Source organism: Alternaria arbusti (assembly GCF_024043155.1).
Source record: "Alternaria arbusti strain BMP 1465 chromosome Unknown scaffold_8, whole genome shotgun sequence".
NCBI lineage: Eukaryota > Fungi > Ascomycota > Dothideomycetes > Pleosporales > Pleosporaceae > Alternaria > Alternaria arbusti.
In genome coordinates this window covers 631,354-654,697 of record NW_026249948.1, presented here as the reverse complement: position 1 = coordinate 654,697, position 23,344 = coordinate 631,354, and the positions used below count along the sequence as shown (strand labels likewise).

At 52.7% G+C, this 23,344-nt stretch overlaps 11 protein-coding genes across 11 annotated transcripts; 5 read left to right on the top strand and 6 right to left on the bottom strand.

Moving 5' to 3' along the window:
- Positions 1-480: 480 nt before the first annotated feature.
- Positions 481-2,062, top strand: J4E86_006593 (uncharacterized protein; the record flags this gene model as incomplete). The annotated part of the gene is made up of 2 exons (XM_051447119.1): positions 481-669; positions 731-2,062. The coding sequence occupies 2 exons, from the start codon at positions 481-483 to the stop codon at positions 2,060-2,062; spliced, it is 1,521 nt and encodes a 506-aa protein (XP_051301604.1).
- A 51-nt stretch (positions 2,063-2,113) lies between these two features.
- On the bottom strand, positions 2,114-3,340 carry J4E86_006592 (uncharacterized protein; the record flags this gene model as incomplete). The annotated part of the gene is made up of 1 exon (XM_051447118.1): positions 2,114-3,340. One exon carries the CDS (start codon positions 3,338-3,340, stop codon positions 2,114-2,116), a length of 1,227 nt encoding a protein of 408 aa, XP_051301603.1.
- Positions 3,341-3,988: 648 nt separating this feature from the next.
- Positions 3,989-6,391, top strand: MDR2 (multidrug-resistance transporter mdr2; the record flags this gene model as incomplete). Its single annotated transcript, XM_051447117.1, has 2 exons — positions 3,989-5,878; positions 5,924-6,391. 2 exons carry the CDS (start codon positions 3,989-3,991, stop codon positions 6,389-6,391), a joined length of 2,358 nt encoding a protein of 785 aa, XP_051301602.1.
- A 726-nt stretch (positions 6,392-7,117) lies between these two features.
- J4E86_006590 (uncharacterized protein) lies at positions 7,118-7,741 on the top strand (the record flags this gene model as incomplete). Its single annotated transcript, XM_051447116.1, has 1 exon — positions 7,118-7,741. The coding sequence occupies one exon, from the start codon at positions 7,118-7,120 to the stop codon at positions 7,739-7,741; it is 624 nt and encodes a 207-aa protein (XP_051301601.1).
- A 134-nt stretch (positions 7,742-7,875) lies between these two features.
- J4E86_006589 (uncharacterized protein) lies at positions 7,876-8,916 on the bottom strand (the record flags this gene model as incomplete). The annotated part of the gene is made up of 1 exon (XM_051447115.1): positions 7,876-8,916. The coding sequence occupies one exon, from the start codon at positions 8,914-8,916 to the stop codon at positions 7,876-7,878; it is 1,041 nt and encodes a 346-aa protein (XP_051301600.1).
- A 204-nt stretch (positions 8,917-9,120) lies between these two features.
- On the bottom strand, positions 9,121-10,128 carry J4E86_006588 (uncharacterized protein; the record flags this gene model as incomplete). The annotated part of the gene is made up of 1 exon (XM_051447114.1): positions 9,121-10,128. One exon carries the CDS (start codon positions 10,126-10,128, stop codon positions 9,121-9,123), a length of 1,008 nt encoding a protein of 335 aa, XP_051301599.1.
- A 2,182-nt stretch (positions 10,129-12,310) lies between these two features.
- J4E86_006587 (uncharacterized protein) lies at positions 12,311-14,303 on the top strand (the record flags this gene model as incomplete). Its single annotated transcript, XM_051447113.1, has 2 exons — positions 12,311-14,239; positions 14,292-14,303. 2 exons carry the CDS (start codon positions 12,311-12,313, stop codon positions 14,301-14,303), a joined length of 1,941 nt encoding a protein of 646 aa, XP_051301598.1.
- An 878-nt stretch (positions 14,304-15,181) lies between these two features.
- Positions 15,182-16,383, top strand: J4E86_006586 (uncharacterized protein; the record flags this gene model as incomplete). Its single annotated transcript, XM_051447112.1, has 2 exons — positions 15,182-15,975; positions 16,236-16,383. 2 exons carry the CDS (start codon positions 15,182-15,184, stop codon positions 16,381-16,383), a joined length of 942 nt encoding a protein of 313 aa, XP_051301597.1.
- Positions 16,384-16,499: 116 nt separating this feature from the next.
- Positions 16,500-17,800, bottom strand: J4E86_006585 (uncharacterized protein; the record flags this gene model as incomplete). The annotated part of the gene is made up of 4 exons (XM_051447111.1): positions 16,500-16,519; positions 16,575-17,465; positions 17,516-17,597; positions 17,654-17,800. The coding sequence occupies 4 exons, from the start codon at positions 17,798-17,800 to the stop codon at positions 16,500-16,502; spliced, it is 1,140 nt and encodes a 379-aa protein (XP_051301596.1).
- Positions 17,801-18,191: 391 nt separating this feature from the next.
- Positions 18,192-19,326, bottom strand: ALC1 (Allantoicase; the record flags this gene model as incomplete). Its single annotated transcript, XM_051447110.1, has 2 exons — positions 18,192-19,165; positions 19,218-19,326. 2 exons carry the CDS (start codon positions 19,324-19,326, stop codon positions 18,192-18,194), a joined length of 1,083 nt encoding a protein of 360 aa, XP_051301595.1.
- A 790-nt stretch (positions 19,327-20,116) lies between these two features.
- Positions 20,117-22,609, bottom strand: J4E86_006583 (uncharacterized protein; the record flags this gene model as incomplete). The annotated part of the gene is made up of 2 exons (XM_051447109.1): positions 20,117-22,401; positions 22,456-22,609. 2 exons carry the CDS (start codon positions 22,607-22,609, stop codon positions 20,117-20,119), a joined length of 2,439 nt encoding a protein of 812 aa, XP_051301594.1.
- Positions 22,610-23,344: the final 735 nt, after the last annotated feature.

The window sequence follows — 23,344 nt, the reverse complement described above, 5'->3', positions numbered from 1 at the left end:
TATGGAACAGGTGAGCAGAAGCGTTGCGAGACCATATCGTAATCGCAGCATTGGAGTTGACATTACATTCGCGCGCTATCTCAGGCTACTCCAACCAGGGTAACTGTACCCGCGGAATTATCCGATTCGACATGCCGAAGGATCAACAACACCAATGGCGTGCAGCAACATCATCCACCTGCATGTGCTACGGCCGGCCTAGGTAGCGATATGCAATGCTCAACACAACGATAAGACTGCCTTGGCAAGATAGCCGATAGCTACGTCCACGGCCGTTGCCAAGGGTGGGTGGCCTCAACTGGTGCACTTAAGTACAGATGTCATGACCTCGTTGTCTGCATTGTATCCCCGAACATTACTGTCGCCTGTGAGAAGTCGTTGCCAGGGTCTTCGGTTATCTCGCCTCTACACCTCTCAGGTCAATAGTTGCATCCGGACTTTAAGCACCAACAGCCGGTTCAGCAGCTGTACAGATTCAACATGGGAGAGAAAGAGGAGATATCGCCAGCGCGAGAGGCTAGCATCGATGAGGGGCAACTCGCTGCTGAGAAGCAGATGCGCGATATCGGTGCAGATCTGTATCTCGAAGTCCAACAATACTCAAGAGAAGAGCTGGAAGCAGAACGCAAAGTCGTCTTAAGAAAGATTGACTGGGTCATCATGCCAATGGTACGTTCTCTCGAAGCCATACACTAAACCATAAGACGGCATAGCTAAAGAATCACCCCAGATCTGCATAACCTACATGATCCAATTCCTCGACAAACTCTCCCTAAACTACGCAAACGCCTACACCCTGACCCCCGACCTGGGTCTCCAAGGCGACCGCTACGGCTGGGTCGCCGCCATCTTTAACTTCGGCTACCTCTTCTGGGCGCTCCCCGCAAACTACCTTATCCAGCGCCTCCCCGTCTCGAAATACACCGGCCTAATGATACTCCTCTGGTCCATCCTCCTCTGCTGCCACGTCGCAGCGAAAAATTACTCCGGCATGCTAGCCCTCCGCTTCTTCCTCGGCATGTTCGAAGCCAGTATCAGCCCGGCTATCATGAACATAGTCAGCATGTTCTACCGCCGCGACGAACAGCCCGTTCGCATGTGCGTGTTCCTTGCTTTCAACGGCATGGCGACCATGGTCGGTGCGCTTCTCGGGTACGGCCTCGGTCACGCGCATTCCGCCCATATCAAAACGTGGCAACTCATCTTCCTCGTCATCGGCCTGTTGAACTTCGTCTGGGCGTGGGTGTTCCTCTGGGTCATGCCTGATAGTCCGTCCACCGCCAAGTTCCTGAACCATAAGCAGCGGATTGTGGCGATTGATCGTATTGCGAGCAATATGATTGGCGTTAAGACGAAGCAGTTTCAGAAGCATCAGGCGCTGGAGGCCGTGCTAGATTTCAAGGTGCTTTGTATCAGTCTGATTGGGCTGTGCTGTGGGGTTATTAACGGCGGTGTTTCGAACTTTTCGTCGAGTCTTATCAGGGGATTCGGGTTTAGTGGTATCTATGCTACGTTGCTTCAGCTTCCGACTGGGGCTATTGAGTTTGTTGTTGTGCCGCTGTGTGGACTTGCAGCGGGTTACTTTAGGGATACAAGGTGTCTTATTCTAGCTCTGGTTTGTTTGCCGCCGCTGGCTGGGTTGTTGGGGATTCGACTCACGCCGCTATCGGAACGCTGGAGCCTTGTCGGATGTACCTGGCTGCAGTACATCATCGGCGCTCCGGTCATTCTCTCCTGGAATCTGCTTACGACAAACATTGCGGGTCACACGAAGCGTAGTACTGCGAACGGCATGTGGTTCGTTTTCTATGCGGCGGGCAATATTGCAGGAGCCAATATCTTCTTCGCGAGGGAGGCGCCACGTTATTTCTCGGCATTGACGGGGCTCATCGTTTGCTATTGCGCAATGGTGGTGATTGGAGGTGTACTGGCTCTATGGATGGGTTGGGAGAACAAGAGGAGGGATAGGATGTATGGTCAGGGCGAAGATGATCAGGCTATTCGGGATGGATTCAGCGATCTGACGGACAAGCAAGCGAAGCATTTCAGGTACGCGCTGTAGAGTTTGTGCACGATTCAATGGGAAGATATCCATCGTTACTACGTACTTGTCTCATGAAGAGATGTTCATGTTCTCTAGATCTTTCGCAATGCCATCCCCCGTCACATCATTCTTATCAACATTATGTGACAAGTATCCAATGCCTTTGCATCCGCCTTCATCATCAAATTCCACATCAATCATCTCCTTTGCTACCCATTGTGCAGTCTTGGCATGCAGACTGGGTTTCATCAGCACATCCTTCCTCTTTCCTCCATACACCTTGCTTCTTCCCTCAGCGAGTGCCTGGAACACTACCAACTGGTCCCGCAGGTACTCATCCACGCAGCCATCATGCTCGATCTCCGCCAACAGATCGTCGGACACCTTCTTCACGATGGTAGGGATGATCTGTTCGAGCTTTCCAGCCCGAACACCACGATCATATAGCCAGTCGCGGCCAAGCTTCATGCCGGTGGACGTGGTAGCTACTAGTAGGAGATAGTAACGTTTGTCGTGGTGTGAATCTTCAAAGGTAGTGTCAACCCTATCATCGTGGTCGCCCGCAAAGCCGAAGAACCGAGACTGGCGTTTCTCAAACATGACATCGAGTTCCTCGCGAAACTGCCGTTCAGTATCTCTGGGTGCGATGATGGTCGCCGTTACACTGATAATTTCTCCTCTGTCGAGTAATTGAAGTGCTGACAGTCTTTCTTTCATAGGCGAAATTGTGTACGTGACGCTGCCAACAGTGGCACTTCCCTGCGACCAGCCCCGCGAATGGATCTGAATTCCGATGTGTGGTATTCCAATAAGCTCCAACGTTGGTATAAGGACCTGGACAACGTAATCGATAGATGGAGAGTTGGAAACGTTGGTGCCTCCATCGATACGTATACGTATCGGCGTTTCAACTCCAGAGAAGATGATGTACGGTAGGATGGCTTGCAGCACCAGGTTGACACTTCCGGGGGTGCTCTGTTTGATGCGCACGTCGCCAGCATCGAGTACGCTGTTGAATCCTTCGACGATCTTGGATGGTATGAAGGTGATTTCCTTGCTCTTGAGATCTGCGCCGTTGATGTTGGCGTTGCTTGCTTGGCCTAGCCACTGCACGCAGGTCAAATGTTGAGCTTTGAGTCCTCCGCCTCCAGACCGCTTGCCTCGGATCTTGGTGATCCGGATTGGCCTTTTGGTCAGGCTCGAGAGACCAAGGGCTACCCGTAGGAGTTGGCCTCCGCCTTCGAGAGTCGTGCCGTCTAGACGAGTGGGTGTCTGGGTTTGAGGTGCGAACGCCATGGCTGCAGATAATGCTGCCGTACGACTGTGCAGTTTATCGATGAGTTATGTGCAAAATTAAAACATACTCTGAGATGCATCGCTGTTGGGCTGAGACATCTACTGATGCCTGGTGTATGAGTGAGGATGACTCAGGCGGTCGCACTTTCCATTCATGCTGCGAATGCGCCGTAAGACCACCCGTATGTAGCAGCTGTATACTGAGTCATATTTGCGCCTTCTTCGTTTGAGAGATTGAACTTCCTCTGTGGAAATCTTGTCGACTTGGTGTGGGGGTGAACAAGGAGATGACCTAGAGCGCTCAAAGCTGCAGCGTCCCGCGGCGATGACGTCGTGCGGTGACAAACATTCAGACAATAGACATCCATGAAAACACTGGGCATCTAGACCGTGATAATTGCAAAGACCCTTGAACGCGAGCGTGAAGTTGGTGGTGCCTTGCTTCAGGGACTCTCGGAGATCGAGCCGCGGCACGCAAGCGATCGACGCGGCGGTCCTGTCGTCATCAGCGAGGCGCCGAACTTTTGATTGACATGTCCGAAGTCGTCCACTCCCACGTCCGCACGTCCATGGCCATGTCGAATGCCTCAATAACGCCCCAATTCCATCTTCACGTCCGGTAGCTGCCTCGTCTACCCCCCGCCAGCCATGCGCGCCCCGCTGGCTTTCTCCGCAAAGGCCTGGCACGGCCCAGGCAACGGAGCCCTCTTTTCAAATATACAGTCGCGCATCTCGACGACAACACCCGCCATTTCGAGATCGTTCGCTACGACGCCGATACCGAAAGCTTCAATATCCAAGGCGTCACCAAACAGCTGCGCGCCGTCTCTCTTCGCCCCGTCATCAATCCTCCGATTCGCAGCCGCGGGCACCACACGCAACAATGGCCTACGCACACCAGCTCGCATGTTCACGACATCGCGACTGTTAGCGGAAGCCTCAAGCAATGCCAAGCCTGCAAAGCAACGCATATCATACAAAGAGGAAATCAAACAAAAGGGCATCGTAGACTTGGAAGAGCATGATGGCGAGCCCGAGAACGAGGAACAAGGCTTTGCAAAGTCCGAGAAGGCGGCGCAAGCAAAACAGGTCAACTTGAGCGCGAAACTCAGCAAAGACGGGTCTGGCTCTAGTGGTGCGCCAGGTGGCATGAAAGAGATCTGGAGACTGATCAAAATCGCCCGACCTGAGCTGGGTGTGCTCTCCTGGGCCTTCCTCTTCTTGCTCCTTGGTTCTGGCATTTCTCTCTCGGTACCCTTCTCAATCGGTAAAATCTTGGACGCCGCTACTTCGACTGAAAACACCAATGGTTTACTATTTGGCGTGTCGCCATCCATCTTCTACTTCGGACTGGCAGGTGTTTTGACGACCGGCGCTGCCTTCAACTTTGGACGTATCATCATCCTTCGAATCGTTGGAGAACGCATCGTCGCACGTCTTCGATCGCAGCTCTACCGCAAGACCTTCGTCCAAAACGCGGAATTCTTTGACGCCAACAGGGTTGGAGATCTCATCTCCCGTCTCGGTTCGGACACCATCATCGTTGGAAAGAGCATCACACAAAACTTGTCGGACGGTCTACGCGCACTCGTTAGCGGTGCAGCTGGTTTCGCCATGATGGGTTTCGTCAGTCTAAAGCTTACTGGTATTCTCGCCCTAATCGCCCCGCCTGTCGCCCTCGTCGCCTTTTTCTCCGGTCGATCGCTACGAAACCTCAGTCGTAAAATCCAGAAGAACTTGGGAACATTGACTAAGATCGCCGAAGAGCGGTTAGGGAACGTCAGAACAAGTCAAGCCTTCGCTGGAGAGGTTCAAGAAGCATCACGATACAACCGGCAGATCAAGAGGATATTCGCTCTAGGAAAGAAGGAAGCTGTGGTTGCCGCGAGCTTTTACGGAAGTACTGGGCTCATGGGCAACTTGACCATCATCTCCATCTTGTATGTTGGCAGTAACATGGTCAAGAACGGTGTCATCTCTATCGGCGAACTCTCCTCGTTCTTGATGTACACCGTCTATGCTGGCTCTAGTATGGTGGGTCTTTCTGGCTTCTACGGGGAGATGATGAAGGGTGTTGGAGCTGCCAGTCGTCTCTTTGAACTCCAGGATCGCAACCCAACAATATCGCCCACCAAGGGTCTACCAGTCAAGTCGGCCCGAGGCCCCATCGAATTCAAGAATGTCAACTTCAGCTACCCGACGAGACCAGCGGTAACCATCTTCAAGGACCTCAGCTTCAGGATTGAGCAGGGTACCAATGTGGCCATCGTTGCACCCAGTGGAGCTGGCAAGTCTACAGTCGCTAGTCTCCTACTACGTTTCTACGTCCCCAACTCTGGAACCGTAACCATCGACGGCCGAGACATCACCACCTTGAACGCAAAACAATTGAGGAGGAAGATCGGTTACGTCGGTCAAGAGCCCGTACTCTTCTCTGGCACAATCGCGGAGAACATTGCATATGGCGTACCCAACGCTACACGCGCTGAGATCGTGGCTGCTGCCCGAAAGGCCAACTGCCAGTTCATCAGCGATTTCGTATGTACAACCCCTATCTTATGAAAGCCCCGCTAACAAGTACAGCCCGATGGCCTTGAAACACACGCTGGCGCAAGAGGAACTCAACTCTCCGGAGGCCAGAAGCAACGTATTGCCATCGCACGAGCACTCATCAAGAAGCCCGACATCCTTATCCTCGACGAAGCCACGAGTGCTCTGGACGCCGAGTCTGAAACTCTTGTGAACCAAGCGCTAAACAAGCTTCTCCAAGAAAACAACACAACTATCAGCATCGCCCATCGTCTATCAACGATCAAACGGTCCGACCGTATTATCTGCATCGACTCTGAAGGTAGGGTAGCCGAGGAAGGCACCTACGAACAGCTCAGCTCGAACCCAGAGGGCGCATTCAACAAACTCATGGAATGGCAGATGAGCGGTGGTGACGTGCCTGCTAAGGACGTCAAGGCCCCAAAGCCTACGGAAGAAGAGGAAATCGAGCGAGAGCTTGATGAGGAGAAGGAAGAAGCTGCTGGCCGCAACCGCGTCTAGTGAAGCTGCATCTTTATTTGTATCATATTCGATGGCAGTCGTGGCGATTTTGCGCGACTCTCCTGCTTCTTCATGGAAGCAACGGTGGGCAAGCCCGCCCCCAACAATGAACCTCCACACAGCACCAGGGTTGCTGCACGCTTGGGTCCAGACGCGCATCCCAACAGCAAAATGCGTTCCGCAGGGAGACCAGAAAGTGGTCGCCCTCTCGCATGGCGCTATTTGAGTGGTACTATTTGATCAAACATGAAAACTTCTACGATCAAGCTCCTATATTGCCATAGCCTAGGAAATAGTTCACGTTCTGACGACCCAAGCCTGTGAGGCTTGCAGCTATAATCAAACAATCATTCTCCTCTCAACATCACTCTGTACTCTGCAGGACATGTCGGGACGCTCCGCTAGCTCCATTAGCACCCTGATCGCACCCTGCATCGTCATGTCATCACATAATCAGGTACGACACCACTCATAGCACGCACCACAACATGTTACATGAGAGGCTACCAATCAGGGCTCTACTGGACGCACTAGCGTACCGAAAAGGCAATCTCCCCGTACATCGTGAGGTAACGCGATGGTGACGTCATGCATACCACGCAGTCTAGACCCTCCACACCTAACGCGCGCTGACGCGATGTATACCGTGATGCAAAAGCAACGTGCCATATAATCCCCATCTCACTCGACCCTAAAAGCCATCCATCCCAAACCAATTCCTCCCTAATGCTCAACACCACATCCCGTCTCCTCCGCCTCTCCACATCCACACTCTCAAAGCGAAGCCCAGTCACCGTCACCAAATCCTTCAGCACAACCACCCCTCGCCTCTACGCCGCCAAAATGGACGCCTTCAAGAAAGTCGGAAACCGCGAGAACGCGCCCCCAAAACACGAAATGGTGCATTTCCCCGGTCTGATGAGCGAAAAGCGAAGCTTTGGCGACTTCCGCACAGTCCTACACACAGGCCTCTACTCCCAAATCGTCGCCATGGAAGTCCCCGTCAACGGCGAAATCGGTGATGAAGTCCATCTTGTCGACCAGATCCTGCTCTTCACATCCGGTAAAGGGCTGGCGACGGTGAATGGCAAGGACCAGGAGGTTAAGGCTGGTGATGTTGTTGTTGTGCCGGCGGGGACGCAGCATCAGTTCGTTACCAAGGGGGATCAGCCCTTAGAGTTGATTACGGTTTATGCGCCTGCGGAGCATTTGCCGAGTAGTGTGCATAAGACTAAGGAGGAGGGGGATAAGGCTGAGGAGGATGAGATTGATGAGGCGCCCGAGTGGGCGTTGAAGCCTAAGGCGGAGAATGAGAAGAATGGGTTGGTTAAGGAGAGTGGGAAGTATTAGACTAGGAAGGTTGTGTAGTCTTAATGATAAGTGTATTTCATGAGGCTGAAAGCTTATTTGTTGTTTGTTGGTGGTTTGTTGGTGAAGGAGATCGTGAGCCAGGGTACGTGCATGACTGGATATCGCGTAGGAGGTTAGACCTCAACCCATTCCGTAAGCTCTTCCTTGCGAACCTTGTGTCGCAAGAGCCTTTTCTCTTTCCCCTTCCCATCAAAGACGGCGGGTACGATTTGTATGTCAGACTCGCTGCCAAACTTCATCGTAACATCCCATGCCTTGCCTTGTTTGAGCTCCTCAATATCGTCCGCAATCTTGAGAGCCTTATACTGAACACCGTCACCCAAAGTATCGCCACAGTCCCGGCTTGATTGTGGGAGCTTGATGCGACCGCCTTCAATCTCATTTTCTGGATTGAAGTTACACACCAACCACGGCGCTCCTGCTCTTCCATTCTCCTCGATAGCGACGACGAGGACGAAGCCAGAGTCAGACCAGTATATCTGCCTTTCGTTCCTTTCGGCCCTTTGCTTGTTACTTTCCACGTGACAATCCTGAAGTTGAAACACCCGGCCCAGCTGCATAAACACAAAGCCCGTGGCGTCGTTGCCTCTGGACTCGTTCGTGAGACCAGATTGATCTAGTTCAATGCCCTTGGGCTGGACTCCTGCGGTCTCGGCATCGGATGCTGTCTTCCATATGTTGATACCAAGTATGTTTGTGAATTCCGGCCACTCGCGTTGATCGTCCCAGTCCACGTCTTCATCCTCGTACATCAGTTGGTCATAGCCATCGGGTACTAAGCAGAAGTGGTAGTCGCAATGCATTCCCAGTTTGAGTGCGCCATTCTCTATCCAACGCCGTATGTAATAGACCTTTTCGCGCGATTCTTCGTTAAGGAAGTCGATCTCTTGAATCGCTTTGATGAGTTCGGCGGCGGTTGGACGTGGTTGGTTTTGGCGAATACGTTCTGGTTCCTCTACCTCTTGCTCCATTTGCTTGAGCCTCCATTCGCGGTCTCTGTCTATGCTTGCTAAGTCGGGAAGGAGCTGTTCTATGTCTCGGGGCTGGTGGTGAGACGTGTCGTCGTTGGAGCTGGGATAGCCAGCTTTCGACATGCCGCTAGCCATAAGTTCTGCAGATATCCTCTCGCAATCGGCGTCGGTTAGAGATGACATGGTATCTTTACGTTTGTTTGTTTAGGTGTGAGCGAGAAAGAAAGAGTGAGAGAGAGGTCAAGTTCAACCTTGCTGTGTAGAAAGGGAACTTTGTCGCGTGAAAAAGCTCCTCGGGTGAACCATGGTACCATCAGTGAGTCACCTCATTTATGACCCAAACGTTTGCGTTTGGGGAACGGCCCGATACCTAAGATTCCGGCTTCTCTAACCACTGCGACTGACGTCGGGGACCTTCTGCCGAAAGATATCGCCCGTGGTGGAAGTTAGCTTGGAGAAAACCGCGGCGACGATCTGGGCCTCGGATTCCGTCCCGAACGACTTTGTCATACTCCACGGCTTCTTGTCCTTGAGATCGCTCATTCTCTCTCCAAGCTTCACAACCAAACGCTGAGTGTTGTCTCCTAGAAGAGTTCCCCAGAATCTACCTGTTCGCGGGATACGGACCCTGTCACCTTCGATCTCAGATTCAGGCTTGAAATTGAAGAGCAGCCATGGCGCGCCAGGCACTCCGTCCCGCTCGATAGCCACAACGAGGACGTAACCGGAATCGAACCAGGGCATCTGTACAGGGTGGTGGGACGATTTCCCGTATCTCTTTCTCGTCTCCTGTGAGACGTAATCAACCCTGCCCAGCTGCATGAACGTGAAACCGGTATCATCATTGCCAGTGGATGAATTGCTGGAAGCGGATTCGTCTGACTCGTTATTCTTGCGCCGGTTGTTACTCTGAGGGCTTGTCTTGGTCAGGTTGATACCGAGTATAGATCCAGGTAGGATGTCGCGCGGGTCCATCTGGTCGATGTCGTAATCTTCGGGGACTAGCTGTAAGAGATCCATCCTCAGACAGTAGTGATAGTCGAGATGCATTCCCAGGCCGACGTATGAGCGTAGGTCGGTACTCAACATGTCACAAAGAGTCGTACGGGAGTCCTCGGAGAGAAAGTTTGTCTTTTCAATGGTCTTGATGAGGTCGGCGGCGCTTCCAGGTTCAGGGAGTTGTCGATTGAGATTGCACTGCTTTTGGCTCCAGTCTTGAAATCTCCGTAGATTGTCCGGGCTGGGGAGTAACTGGCGCATGAGAAGCTGGCAATCTTCCTCGACATCTGGATTGTCCGTACGGAAAGAGCCGTCGTTGTTGTGGTAGCCGCTTGTCGAACGTTCTATCAGCCGTGCTGAAATCCTCTCGCAATCGGCGTCAGTGAGAAGTGACATGGTTAGATAGATCCCGGGAGTGAAGTTGAGTTGAGAAAGGTAGTCCAGGGTATCGTGGATGCGACTTGGGTATGCTTAGTCTGCCAGTTGTTCGCACAAATGCTCGCGGTGACGGGTGCTTCTGATGTTGCTAGTCTCTAGCAAACGCTTGGTAGCTAGCTAGACAAAATCACCAAGCGAGTGAGTGTGAGTCAACACGCAAACGACTTGGCCCAATCGTTCGGTAGCTAAACGCAATCAGCACACGCATAGCGCAAGCAGCAATCCCCGACCACGGTCTCTTCGGGGCCACAACCAGTTGTACAGAAGACCCTGTCAAGTGCGCTGCGCGGAGCAATCTTTTTTTTTTGAGTCGTGCTCAACGCTGAATGAACCCTAGAAGAAGGTACCAAGCCTGAGCTCGATTTCCCATTGGCGTGAGGCATTGGAAATGCGATCATGCATTCATTGCAGTCATTCTTCGCTACCGTGGGTGTAAATGGAGACAACCACTTTAGATGAACAGCCTAGCAAACCACCATTACTAGATGTTTATGTTCCAATGTACACAAGGTTCTTTTGCGAGAAGACCTCTTAGGCTTGAGCGCGAAAGATAGACAAGTGGAAATGCGGAAGTTCGGAAAGTGGGGGAGAGGTTTGAACACGCTGCTGGACACGCAGCGCGATCGTCAGCTCTACTCATCGGTATCGAAGGGATATGCGCTGCCCGTTGTGAATCGGTCATAAACTCACCGTGATATTCCATCGCGACTTTGCTTTCCGGGTGGTGTATGGGTTTTCGTCATAATGCAGCTGAGTTAGTCACGTATTACTACAAGCGGTAAGAAGGGTTCTCAGTGATCTCACAAACCTCCACATCAGAGTGACGAGTGGAACAGTGCCCGAATTCAGGGTCGTGACAGTTGCATCACAGATCTGCATTTGAGACTCGAGGCGTGTGGGGCCGCTAAGAGAGCGTTTTCAACGTTCTTCCACCATGGCGGAACACGATAGTGACGCGGACCCTGCGCGCGTTCGCGGTGGTGGGTGATGGTCTGTCAGCCTTGCCGTGGCGTAGAATGACATGTTTAGAGGCAGTCTAGATTAGAATACGGGTGTAAGTATCAGGCATATCCTGACATTGGGCGAACGCAAGTCTTGGTGCGGTAGGTTTTCGTGTGGCGTTGCAACGACGTAATAGCGCTGCAATGCCCCGATCGCGACATTTTCGCGAAGGTACTGGATGCGCTCAAGATGAGGGGAAACATGGCAGGATTAGTGTCTTCAGAGAGGAACAGCGGCCGGAGTCACGATAGGTAGCTCGCGGGGTCGGGCTCTGAGCCGAAGTTTGGTTATCAGATGCGATAACCGCCGAGAGACCGAGGACCGGGCGGCGTGACAATGGCATGTTACAGAATTTGTGCGACTATGTGCCGAGAAGGCCTGCGCTTCAGCTCATAGTGGTTGCGGTGAAGGCTGGTGGTGTAATATAACGCGTTCGGTGAGCACCATGATCAGGAGATTGGGCTGGTGCGGTGGGCGCAGCCAAGATGGTCGCAAGATGGTTTGATCTAGGTCTATGTCGGATAAAGTAGGACATGACAAGTGGGAATACGAGCGGTTTCGGCGATGGGGCGCTGACAAGCGTCATTCGGCAGAAGTGGGCGTTCGGGATGCTCATCTCAGCCTTGAAGGCGTCGTTGATCGGCAGTAGGAAAAGCGTCCGGGCGCGGCCTCTGTCGAACATTTGTCCATCACCACCAGGCCTCACCTCATGCCCACACCCTCTGCCACGGCTAGAATCCGCCCAATACGAATTTATTCACAGTCACTATCCATCGTGTCACCATTCTCGGGAATTCGCACGCGGCTGCCACTCGGTCGTGTTCGTTTGCCAGCCAGTCGAGGTGAGTGATGCCACGATCTGATAAGAAATTCGGTTGCATCAAAGCATCAGATAACCACCACCATCCCCCACATGCTCTGCGGTCGCACATCTCCGTCGTCCGCGGTTCAACAAGCAAGTGCGCCATGCACACCCGCACCGCGCCTTGCTGTTGCATTGAATTCCCCATGACCATACCAAGTCAGCTCTTGCTAATCATGGTTTGCGCTAGCAGTCCCCTTTGTCGCGTCCCCGGCAGCACGCCCATCGCTCCTTCACCTCACTCCACGCAGGCACATGGCAACCTCGACAGCCACCATGCCCAGCCCCATCCCTACCACGGCGACTTCACACCCTGACGACCCAATTCCTGCCGAGCCAAAGGATATCCCACAGCTCTCACTCCGGCCCTCGCCGGCACAGTCGCAGCCGGAGCAGACCTCCCCCAAATCTTCAGGCGAGTCCACACTATGGACCACCAGCAGCGATGAGTCTGAGGCGCCAATGACGCCAATGACGGAGCCCGATCAGGGTGTTGATGAAGTAGTCGATAAACTACAGGAACTGCCTACCTCGGCTGTCAATTTCTCTGGGCAGACGCGTCCTCGCCGCGCATCTACCACGCTCATTTCGGACAACCCAAACGACATCAGACGGATACTGGGCGAGGGTGAGACGGCCACCAAGCTCATCAGCCAGTGCTGCGGCGGAGGATGCTGTCTGCTCAAGACACTGGCCCCGGACTCATCGTCGCCCAACTTCATACCCGTCGTCGTCCCCGACAACCATGCCTTCCGGAGCCTCAACCTGCAACTGGGCCCGCTCGCCCTCGACAGTGAGCTCACCGACACAATTCCGCTCCCTCCCGCCAACATGTCCTTCGAGCCTCTGCCGTCCAAGGACACCAAGTACGTCTCGCAGGTGCACAAGACGCCGCCCAAGTACGTTCAGCCACACCCGCCCTACGAGGTCTACTCGGCGCCGCTCTACCACGCACGCGAGTTGACCAAGCCGGGCGCTGAGAAGAGAACCATCCACTTCGACATTGACGTTACCGACTACCCCGACGAGGGAGGCGTCGACTTCAAGGTTGGTGGTGCCGTTGGCATCTGCCCTCCCAACTCGCAGGAAATGGTCGATGAGCTGTTCGATCTCCTCTGCATCCCCAAGTTTGTCCGCGACAAGCCAGTCACAATCAAGACGCAGACTGGAAGATGGCCGACCATCTGGGGCGAAGACCAAGCGCGCGAACTTGTCACAACCAGACGCGAACTGCTGACCTGGTGTGCCGACATCCAGTCGCACCCGCCCACCAAGAACCTCCTTCGCGTGCTCGCCGAGTATGCCGAAGCCCCCAACGAGAAGAAGATCCTGACATACCTCTGCTCAGCCCAAGGACAAGCAGCCTTCTGCGATCTCCGTACTACTTCTCACTTCACAGTCTCACAGATGCTCAGCGCATTCCCTTCGTCGAAGCCGCCGCTACCGCACCTCCTCTCTGTCCTCACCCAGCTGATGCCTCGATTCTACTCCCTCTCGAACGATCCTCACATCTCGTCGGCGCGCCCCGGCCTACCCGGTACTCGCCGCCTCATCGAGATGGCCGTCACAATTCACGAAACACCCGATTGGCATGCTGAGGGTGCTACACGTACTGGTGTGGGCAGTGGCTTCATGGAGCGCATGGCACACGCTTTTATCACAGCCGAGAATGAAGGTGTCGATCCCCGCAGCATTCTCGATCTGCGCATCCCCATGTTCCGCGGACTCATGGCGAACCCTCTGTCAAAGCAATTTGGTGGTGAAGGCCCCATGGTGCTCATCGGAGCGGGAGTTGGCATGGCTCCTTTCCGTGGTTTCATCCTGAACCGCCTCAAGAACGCCAACTGCGCCAACAAGATCTGGCTCATCCAGGGTGTTCGAGACTCTATGCTCGATGAGCTCTACTCCGGTGAACTAGGCGACCATGAACGCGAAATCAAAAAGGTCGTCCAGAGCCGGAAGGTTAAGGTGGGAGGCTCCAACGAGGTCAAATACGTCCAAGACGAGGTGCGAGTACAGGCTGATATTGTCTGGTTCGTCATAAATGCTCTTGACGGACGTATCTTTGTCTGTGGCTCTAGTAAGGGCATGGGCGAAGGTGTCGAAGAGTCCCTGATCGATGTTGCGATGCAAAAGGGCCGCCTGAGCGAAGCGCAAGCGAAGGAGTTCTGGGCCAGGAAGAAGGAGGACGGACAGTACATTGCCGTAAGTACACTCTCCAATCATGCCTTCCTTGCACATACTAACGAACACGCAGGAAACATGGTGAACATGCCCTCTCTGAACATCTGTACATACAGTTACGGCTTCCGTTTCACGACCGCGTCTCTATCCTTATCGCTACCACATTGCCACGGCGTTCGAACAAAAGGTGCCCTTTACAAAACATATGGGCAGAACAAACATTGGTACGCACTTTCAGTCGAAGTTGGCTGTTCATGGCCTCTTCGTTTTCTGGGTTGGGATATTCGTCATTACATTAGAAGGACATGCGCGCAAGAGCATGGCGTTTGTCAAAGGCTGGGAACAGGCAATTTGTTTGCGTTATTACTATTGTCAAATCTATATCATCACATCACACATTGTTGATAGTGGGAAGAGAACGTAATGAAAGATGTTATTACAAGTTGTGGTCTTCTGGTGTCGAAAGGTTGGTGCTTGAGTAAAAGATGGTATCTTCCCAGTGCATTTGACAGTATTGATAGGGGTAGCTACCGTTTATGTCGCATCATATGAAGGAATTTCTCGAGGTAGAAGTATACGTTACTTCGTGAACTATCTACTCGTCAGAATTTAATACAACGTACGCCCCACGAGTCCTGGCCACCTCTAGTAACATACGCTTTAACGAACGTGCACTGTGCGCCAAATCACGCTTTGTCATGAATTTAATGAGTTGATAGAGCCTATCTACAATGCAACAATCTGGGCTGCGCATCACATGTTGATCGTAAGCCTTGGTTTCAATGTGTCTCAACCATGGTTCTCAACGTTCGCTACTCTACAGCGTTTTAGCATTGGGGTATAACGAGTTCAATCACTTACTTCGCATCTACCAAAACAGCATCGTTCCTCTATTCTTCCACTCTCCATAACGACTAGGAACTCTCATTCGATACGCGTTCCTAGGAAACATTATCCTCTAGCATGGCAAGCCAACTCCCAGACGAGGTCCTTCTCCAGATTTTGCACTACCTCCCCAAAAGTGTCAAGTACCCTAAGCCGCAAGCCGACTTACTCAATGCGCTCTCGACGTGCAAACAACTGGCACCACTTGTCCGAGAGGTTCTCTTCTGCGCACCAATACTGTACTCAAGCAAGGTCGACCAATTTCTCGCTTCACTCTTCCAGTACCCAGACCTGCGATACAAGATCCGCAGCTTGACCATCGAAACGGAAATCCGTGGGATGTGCATAGGACCGAACCCTATTCCAGCACTCGACTCGGAGCTATTATCGAAAGCCATCAGCCATATCAGCACATTAGACATCGATCCTCTGACGAAACAACACTTTACCGAATCCCTCCATGCCGGAAACGAATACGACGGGCCTAGCATCCTCCTCAGCCTCGTGCTGACCATGCTACCCAATCTACAGGAACTGTATCTCGGGGGCTCGATACTGTACAACTTTCCCTTCCTCCAACCCCTGCTCTACCATAGCAGCCTCTTTCCAGCCTACACCTCCGATCTAGGCCCTCTCCTCCCTCTCTTCAGCCACAAACTTACGGTCCTTGAATTACCCAACGACTTCCGCACCTCGCCTTCCAGCCGGTCCGATTATCGAGGCTCTGTGCATGGTATCCCGAAGTACTTCCCCGCGTTGCGCACGCTTGTGCTGCCGAGTGACAATGTTGTATATGCGTACTACAAAGAAGTCGTGCCGTCCAAGCTCGAACGGCTTATCTTGACCGACTGTCTCGGTAGGGAGGCAGAAAGGTGGGTGAAGCATGTAGCCAGGGCAAAGACAACGCTATTTCCCAATCTAGCGACAGTGAGTTTGTATCACTGCTGCCCCGGAAATGCCGCTAGAATGGCGTCACGCGAGCTTATGAAGGAGACGGGTATAGTGTGTAAGTTTTCCTCTCGATCAAAGTTTCGCGGTCGACGTTTTTCTAACAGTGTCCGGTAGTCTACCAGTATATTCCTGTCCTTTATCTCTGGAATACTAATGAATTCTTCCACCCTTGGATGTATAGTGGTAACGAGCTCGATCTTACAACGGTGGATATGAATGAAAGAGAACGTAGATGGGATAAGGTTGAAAGGGATGAGGAGAAGAAGCGAGAGGCTAGAAAAATTGCATGGGGCGGAGTTACAAGCGCGCGGAACCACACGGCATCGTAGGAAGGATATGCGCCTGAGTTCTTTTTTCGGTATCAGGACTTTATCATCAGTAAAGCAAACGTATCGTTAACGTAACGTTTCGTTAGTACACCCGCTATGAGCAGACTTTCCCAATTCTATCCGACACCAGGCCAACCTGTGCACAGTCAGTTTCCACATCCTTATATCAAATCTCTCATCCAATAACTTACTCCAAACCGTCGGCCCGTCATTAACCTTGGCAACATTAACCCGATCCCCCACCCTCCACACCTCCTCCCTGCCCTTCCCCCAAAACCCATATCGTCCAAACACCGGACTCCACTTCGCTCCCACATCAATCCTGCGATCCTTCTGCAATCTTTTCAGCACCTCTCCACTCGGTCCCTCCCCCGGTTTCCCCGTCTTGTAGTCAATATTGATACTCTTGCATCTTACACAGTTATGCGGAAGAAGGATCTCCGTTCCCCCTTTTACCGTAACTTTACCCCAATAATCTTCTTCGTACGGTTCATACGCGCCCTCCACCACGATATTAGGACGGAACTTTTCGATATCCATGCTCATTCCCTCTGGCAGTCGGGAGGTAACATCATCGAGACTCGTTTGCGAGCAGAAGAGATACGGAGCGCAGTCTGCGAAAGTGATCTTCCAGGATTCTTCTGCTGAGGGCTTATGCAGACCCATTGCTTTCTCGACGTACGAAGTAGTAAACGGGACGTATTTGGAGAGGAAACGGGTTAGTGGCGAGGGTTCAGTGGGTTGCATGTCTTGGAATTGGACGGTGCGTCGGTTGGCTCCTAAGTAGACGAAGATGACTGGGTAGCCGAAACAGGATGTGAACCAGTCGTTGTAATTTTGGGGCATTAGGAAGGCGGACGTGGGGCTGGAGTGCATGTCGATGTTGATGGGTGAGAGATTTTCTGTATCGGGTTCTAGCGGGATCTGGATGGATTTCGCTTTTGATGAGTCGCCATAGGCGATGTACTTGACGGTGATAGTGTCGTTGGACATTTCTTGGAGGAATTGCGTCATTTCGGGGTATTTGGCTACCGCCATGTTTTTATAGCCATCTTCGGTTTTTTGGAGTAGCATGAAGGAGCCTTGGTGATGTTAACATCGTGCCAGTGTAAAAAGGACGTGGGAAGCGTACGGTCGTGCTTGAAACCATGAGCGGTGGCAACGGCTTCGGTGACCTTGACGGCCCGTAGCGACTTGATGGGGTAGATGTATATCTAGCCGTGCTGTCATCAGCACACGATCTCAAACATCTCATAATCATCCAACATACCGCTGAGATCTTCATAGCCGTCAACCGCTGCATCAACGGGCTAAGAAGATTGAGAAGTTGATACATGCCGAAAGGCACTACACAAAGTGCCGTGATGATCCATATCGGCGACACCTTCTCCATATTGAAAGCATACTCTTCCTCCATACTGGGCAATCGATTCGTGAATATCGAGAGATGGAAGCGACGGTGGTCTTGGAAGGTGATGTGGTTGCGGTTGGAGATGCGCCTGACCCACGTGTACGCCTTACCAAGGCGCCAAGACATGTCAAACCTACTTAAGTAACCTCGGTCATCGGTCACCATCGAACCTTTAATGGCACGCAGTGGCGTCAGTATCATACGACAGTCGTAGGAAAGTTGCATTGGTAAACACATTGTTGAGTATTCAAGGCCGAGAGGGACCGCGGTACCTAGATGTTTGCAGTTCAAAGCAATGCCGGCTTTACTGTGTCAACTACACAGAAACGCTCTCAAATAGCCTGGATGAGTTTATTTGATCTTGATTCATCTAGCCACAGTCCTACTATCTGGACCCTTACACCCTCTTTCCGAAAACTCGGAACCGCTTCACACCTCCATCCGGGATAATCACCAACTTCGCATGGGTGTAGCCCCTGCCAGCCACCTCCTTCAACTCAGCCTTATACTCATGTTCCTTATCCGGACCCGTCTTTTGCGGCTCCAGAACCTCAAACCACTCCTTGTCATCATGAGCCGGATCCTTCTCAAAGCTTCCAGCAAAGACCTGCACCTTTTGCGGGAAGTTGCCTCTAAAGTGCGCAGTGTCGACAACAACGTGGTCGATCTCGCCCTTTGCGCCCAGCCTGACAATCGTCCAGTCGACGTGTTCGCCACGCGTGCGCTTCGTTTCCCAGCCGTCGCCCATGTCTTTTCCGCGACCTGGGAGGAGGAGATTGTCTTTTGTGCCGAAATGTTGGTCTGAGCATGATGTTGCGACGCCTCCCATGACTGTTGCTGAGAGCTCGAAGATGGCATCTGCGGATTGGGGGAACACGGGCACGGCGACACCGTAGAGGCGGAAACGCGCAATGCCACCGTCGGGGTACATGAGGAGCCGAACGTGGGTGTACGCCTTTTCCGTGATGTTTGCCAGCTTCCATCCGTGCCGTTGGCTAGGTCCACACTCCTGCTTTGACAGAATTGTCTCCCAACCCTGGTAGCTTGGCTTCTTCACCTCTTCTTCCTCTTTCTCGTCCGTGATAAAAGCACCCTCGACGGCAATTTCTGGTGCATGGTTTCCGTTGAAGTGTGCCGTGTCAATTTCTACACCTGCTACTTTTCCGCTGGCGGTACCAAGTCTCAGTACCACCCAGTCGGCAGGTTCGGTGTTGTGACGTCGGGTTTCCCAACCGTCATACCAAGCTCCCGTATGTACGAAGACACCAGGTTTACGGACTGCTGGAGTCGGTGTTATGAGATTCTCGGCTGCAGCGAAGTATTCATCACTGAAAGAGAGAACTTTGGAACCAAGTGGTGCAGATATGAGATCTTAATGCTTGTTAGATCTTCTGTCGAAATGCGAGGGTTATGGGCTTCTCACCAGTGTATTGGGACTTGAAAGTACTATCGATCTCATCAATTGGTATCGATTGCGCAGTGTTTGTGGCCACGCTTTTGACATCTTCTGGTGAAATGGTGCGAATCTCCATTTTGAGAGTGTGATATGCAAGAATGATGAGAAGATAAACGTAGTACGATGAAAAGAGAGAAAAGTAGGAAGTTTGTTTTGGGATTTGGCTGACTACCAAGAAGTTATGGCGGGGTGGTGGAGTGGTGGGGTAGCCAGACCCTGCGTGCCAACAGCTGCTGCTGCTATCGGAATCCGCCGATGCCTCCGCCGACTCGATGGATATTGACGGGCCGATCACGGAGTGATACCGATAACTAGATAGCTAATTTACATAAGACTCTCATTATCGACAGTCATTCCATGTATTGCTTGTGAAGTGTTTGACTCCTCTCGCTGTGAGATGGGCCGATGCTACAGTAAACGCGCTGTTTGCCCGGCGGGCCGCACGATAGGGAAAAATTGATGTTTCCGTAGTTGACGCGAAAGATTGAAGTAATGGTAAACAGATCTATGCATACCCTGATACTATGGTAATATCCAACTTGTGTGCTGTTGCACCCTCCACACCCCAACGGAATCAGCATCGTTCTTGCGGTTGCAGCCGAAACAGTATGTCTGCATCCTCAGATCTGGTTTGCGTGCCGTAGGGTAATTGATAGAGTGTTCCTCTTTGGACCGTTTGTCGGACCGGGTGCCACGTGTGTATCCAAATCATATGCGGCAATGCAACAAAGAACGCGACGGTCAGCAGCAACGAGATGTTGTAGTGCGGAACTTAAAAGAATCCGGTCTTCGTCTCAACCAAGCAGTGTGGACGCGACTATCAAAGTCTCAATTAGCAGGGTTCTCAATACTGCCGATCTTCATCTTCACCCATAGCTCGGATCGTTCCACTGCGTCTCTGAATAGTAGGAGCTTCCATTCTTATTGTTGCCTCCATTCAGGTCCAGCTTGGCCATAAACTCGGGGGGTACGGTGGGAATGTATTTCCGCTCTCGTTCTTTGTTAACACCTCCGAATCCGGCACCGTAGGTGATGAGCATGTCCGTTGACGTTGGAAGTGAAAATGGCAGCATGTACGACGGGTCTAAGAGAAGCTCGTCCGGTGGCTCGTCCTTCTCGTCTTCTTCCGACATGCGCGAAGGCGCAGGCGATGGTTCGACAGGTTTATCGGAAGTAGGCCTGACAGGCGTGGTTGGTACGGATTCCGATGCTGGCGGCGGATTGGGAGACTTTGTGCGTGCGGCTTTACGATCAGCGGCGGCTTTTTGCAGATGTACAATGTACTTAGAAGCGCTTTTCGGAAGGCCTTTCTCGCCCACTTCGGGCCGGTAATATTTCGCGGTGTGTAGTAGCTGTTGGGGCGACAGACGTGTAAGCTGTTGCAGAGTACCCACGAGCGACTCTAGGTCTTCCCCGAGTGAAGAGAAGCATTGAAGCCATTGCAGAAGTTGCACCAGAGGCTCGAGATGCCGTTTAGCAGCGTCCGCGGTGTTCTCGCCGGTAGAAGTCATGGAGCCGTTCTCGTAATGTTCGGGTTGCCGGTTGTTGGAACGAGCCCAGTCTTCGAGCGTCGAGACGTTCATGCGTATTTGCATAGCTTTTGTCCGTGCAAGATACTTCCGGTTCGACATTATGCGGTTGAAGACTTCGGCGGAAAGCCAGTAAATGAGCTGCGATAGCACCTGCGCAGCAATGACAGAGTGCACATCGTACAGATCAAGGACGAACAGGGTGGATGATAGGAGAGATGTGATGTTTCGCGGTGATGGCTGTGCTCTGCGCTTTGGAGATGGCGGTCGGAAGCGTTTCTCGAGGGGTTCTAATGGCTTTGCCTTGGGTTTGGAACGAAATATTTTCCATTCGTGTTGGAACTGTACGTCTTCGAAACCAGGCATAGGCTCATGGTCGAGCATTGCCTGGTCCAAGTTCTTGTCCATCCTTCGCTCAGCGTCACGGATGATCAAGATGAAAATCTCATTGATAAGTTCTGCCATCTGCAGTTGAAACTCAGTAGTCGCACTCGTGAGCCCGCCGTCTTTCTTGAGGTAATGTAAAAGCAGTGTCGCATTGGACATCCAGAAGGCCAGCACAGTCATATCCCACTGGTGCTTTTCTACAACGTCGTTTATCTTGTTCATGGCAGATACCAGCAGGGTCTCGAGAAGTTCCGGGTTCGCATGATAGTGTGCGTAGCGGGCACTCAGGAAGAGTATGTTTGCGGGAACTGGCTTTTGCGACGGAGAGCGCTGCGGCGTCATGTTTGTGATGATAATGTCCAGTATACGTTCGAGCTCGCTTTCTTGGAAGACAAACATCTGGTCGTTGAGACATCTGTCCCAGATGAACTCCTGCGCTTCTTCTTCTGGCTCTTCGGGTGACTCGGGCTGTTCGTCCAAGCCAAGGTTGCCGATATCAACCTCGAGATTGAAAGCACTCTCCATCATCATGCGCCGTTTTAAGTCGTTCTCCTGCATTTCTTGCTCGAAGCGGTCCTGAGAGAATCCAGAGCTGTAGAAGTCGTCGCCAACACCGACGTTGCCAATCGCGTATCCGCTCTCGTGTAGATACTCGGACAGCTCGGTGTTGGGCTCGACGAAATCGAAGGCGGTCCTTCCTCCAGAAGACTTGACATCTGTCGATGCGCCGTGGTCGAGCAGAAGTTTGACGATGGCCTTGTGCCGGTTTGTCATGGCCCACATGAGCGGCGTCCAGCGATTCTTGTCTTGCATATCAACAGTTGCGCCCTGCTCGAGAAGTGTAGCTGCCACGTCCTCGTGTCCAAAACAGCTTGCGTAGACTAGTGGCGGCGTGCCTTCGGCGTCGACGCCGTTGATGTTGATGTATTCGCGCGTTTTCCCATCTAGCAGCCGCTTTACTCTTTCCAGCTCGCCATTTGATGCGGCCAGTGTAAAAAGCCCCTGTAAAGCCTCTTTCTTTTCCTCGTGTGACAACTTGTCGTCGGCGACAACCTTGGCTTCGTCGCCTGCATTGTCGTTCTTGAGGCGCGCTTGGTGGGCCAGCATCTGCACTAGGCGACTATCGCTGTCCTCGAGTTGCTGCATGTCTTCGTCGCCAAACGTCGGGTCGTCGAGCGAGAGGTTGAAACTGAGCGGGCGGGCGGGCATGGGGGTGGTGAGAAATTGCGACTGCCCTAGGCGACGTCAGTTCCTCGTGGTTCATTGCGCCTTCCCTATCCGACACTTACCCTGCCAGGCGTCGTAGATCTCGGTTTCCTCATTCATGATGGTGACAGGTCGCCTGTCATTGAGGGAAGTGGGCAGGTCCGAGGGGAGTTGTCGTGGCCTCATAGGTTCCCCAAGGTCGCCTGAATAGGCATGCTCGTGGTCGGGCGAGTCCATTGTGTGACATTGAATAGGGTGGATGTGGAAGGATGTTGTTTGCTCTGACAGCGGCTACCTCTGCGGAAGATGCATGTGTCAAATGTCGAGGGATGCCCGGTCGCCTGTGGTGGGGCAGCTTCACTCTAACAGTGGCCGGCAGGCAGAGGGCGGTATGGGGGCGAAAGATGGTCGCAGTGGGAAATTGCGACTGGGCGTATTGCTGACCCGCCCGGCGGAGGTGGTAATAATGCAGTGTCGGTATGCAGATGATGCAGACGGCACTACTGGCCCTGAACCACGATGATGTCGCTACCAACGGCTCCAGCCCGAGGGCTAACGCGCCAGGCCGATCTTCCGCTATGCCAGATACAGCCGTCCCAACTTGCGCGGGGGGTGCTCCGCATGCCAGCCACACGTGGTCCACGTTGATATTCGCTGCGGATGCGTGCTTGGTTTTGGTTTCAGGGCGCGTTGGGCTGGGCAGGAAACGTTACTTTTGCGTGCGGTGCGTTGGGCGCAAACTTCCGCTACAGCGAGCCCATGTCGATTATGACGTCTAAGATACAAGCGCGAAGTCTGAGCGCATCTTCGCAGTCCGTCTGCTGTGGCTGGAATGCCATCAGTAAGCACTCCACATGCGCGTCTGCTCCCTCTAGAACACTGGCATCAACAGCCTACCGGACTCTCCTTTACGCCCCTCCCGTCGCTCCCAACACTCCCGACGACCGCGCTCTTGACATGGCAGTCGCGCCC